Source organism: Aplysia californica, unplaced genomic scaffold, assembly GCF_000002075.1.
Source record: "Aplysia californica isolate F4 #8 unplaced genomic scaffold, AplCal3.0 scaffold00685, whole genome shotgun sequence".
In the NCBI taxonomy this organism is placed as follows: domain Eukaryota; kingdom Metazoa; phylum Mollusca; class Gastropoda; order Aplysiida; family Aplysiidae; genus Aplysia; species Aplysia californica.
Window position 1 is genome coordinate 95,480 of NW_004797955.1, and position 1,859 is coordinate 97,338.

General features: G+C 42.8%; 1 protein-coding gene across 1 annotated transcript in view; it reads left to right on the forward strand.

The window, feature by feature from the left end:
- LOC101846993 (solute carrier organic anion transporter family member 4A1) overlaps positions 1 to 1,853 on the forward strand; it is a gene marked incomplete in the record, with an annotated part of 24,226 nt that extends 22,373 nt beyond the window's left edge. Inside the window, 1 exon segment of the mRNA XM_013088097.2 lies at positions 449 to 1,853. Coding sequence (XP_012943551.1) covers positions 449 to 690 — 242 coding nt within the window.
- Between the last annotated feature and the right edge of the window lie 6 nt (positions 1,854 to 1,859).

A 1,859-nucleotide genomic window follows, 5' to 3' on the forward strand; every position in this document is an offset into this window, starting at 1 on the left:
GTGTGTGTAAAATGTGTGTGGAGGGAGGGGGGATTTCGTTGATAGTTTCCTTTTCTTTCCAGAGAAGAAAATTGTTTTGAAATACCTCCCCTTTCTACAAACGATTGTATATCCCAAGTTTTACACATACTCAATGTGCGTGCGCACACACAAGCAAACACACACATAGACACACTCCCACATGCACACACGCGCGCAAGCACACAAACGCAAGCACACGCACGCACCCACATACATTCACACACACACACACACACACACACACACACACGCAAATCCAAATGTGTCAGTCTCAGAGAGGGTGAAGGGTGGGTGAAAGGGGAGGGGGGGGGCAAGTCAAGTCCGGACAGATAATTCCAATTCTACTACACGGTATCCATACCCCATGATATAGTCACCTCACGTCATATCTCCCCCCACACCCACACCCACCCACCCATCCAACCAGGTTCCACCCCCGGCCCCGTTCTCTTCGGCGCGATCCTCGACAGCACGTGCCTCACATGGCAAGAAGGCTGCTCCTCCACGGGCTCCTGTTGGCTCTACGACCGCTCATCCCTCAGCGTGAGGATCGTGGCCTGGTGGATCTCTCTCAAGCTGCTTGCTGTTCTTCTGTACACCCTAGCGTTCAAAATATACAAGCCTCCTCCCGAGGCTGACAGCTCAGCAAGTGACGATTCAGATCTTTGAATTTCTGAATTTCGCCTCGCTGACCCATGAGACGGGAAGTGATTTTCAAGCTAGTGAGCAGCGTACATAAAAATGTAATGTTCTTACGAGAGATGATCCGGCAATATAATGATATATATTCACAACTATTATTTCTGTGTCAGATTGGACTGTTGGCTTATAGTTAAAGGTCGAATCTGCTTTTGTTTAGCCTAATCCTTTAACATTTTTTTCTGCTTGGAAGCTGAACGTTGTTTACCACTGTGCAAACTTCAGTTTGGTTCAATAATATAGTAATAGCCTTGGAGTTACAGAGAAGAGAAATTTCTTTATGAGGTACATCTCGCATTTTTACTGCATGCAAGATTTTGAACATGAATAGGAGTTCCAACTCTCTCTGCAGCTGTGGGGAATGCCTTCAGTCCATTGTAAAACGTAAAATTATTATAGACTACATGTATTATAATATCTCAGCTCTAGGCTGTTGCACCCAGATGACACGAGTTGGGTTTCTGATTGGCCAAGTTATTTACTTTTATGCATCGCCATTTGTCTCCTGTTATGCTGTTTCCTAGTCAGTTCGGGTTAGCCCTGACAGTGACATACAGTTCCTAAATTGTAAGTTTAGGAGGAGGATGGGGAGTACAATATTTACAAACAATCTGTTCTAACTTTGCTATCTCTTTATTGTTTAGTTTGTGTTTTATTTGCTTTTTTTGGGGGGGGGGGTGATTTTCTTTTAATCTATATGTCGTTATTTGTATACATTCACATTTTACAAACTACCACATAAAGTGACGTAAGCGTTTTTATTCTTACATCCTGAAATATGTGCTCTGTCAACGAGAAACACCTTTACTTATGTTGATTTGATATTATCTCTTATTGATTCGGGTTTGCGTTAAACCCTCCGTTTTTAAGCTCTTAATGATGTTTAATCTTAATTAATTGCTCCACTTTTAAGCAAAAATTAAGTTATTTTAAAAGCTGGGTTGTTTGTTTTTTTGCGAGCCTATGATTTGTTTCCGAAACTGGACAGTGCGTGCACAGGTCGTCCCGGGAGCTTGTCAGAACACACAGATTTTATAAAATGGGCAAAAGAAATCACCTTTATAGGAGAGGAAGGTTAAAACACAGGCAGGGATGTTGAGCAACCTAGTGGGTGTGGGCGGACGTCTATTTATATCAAC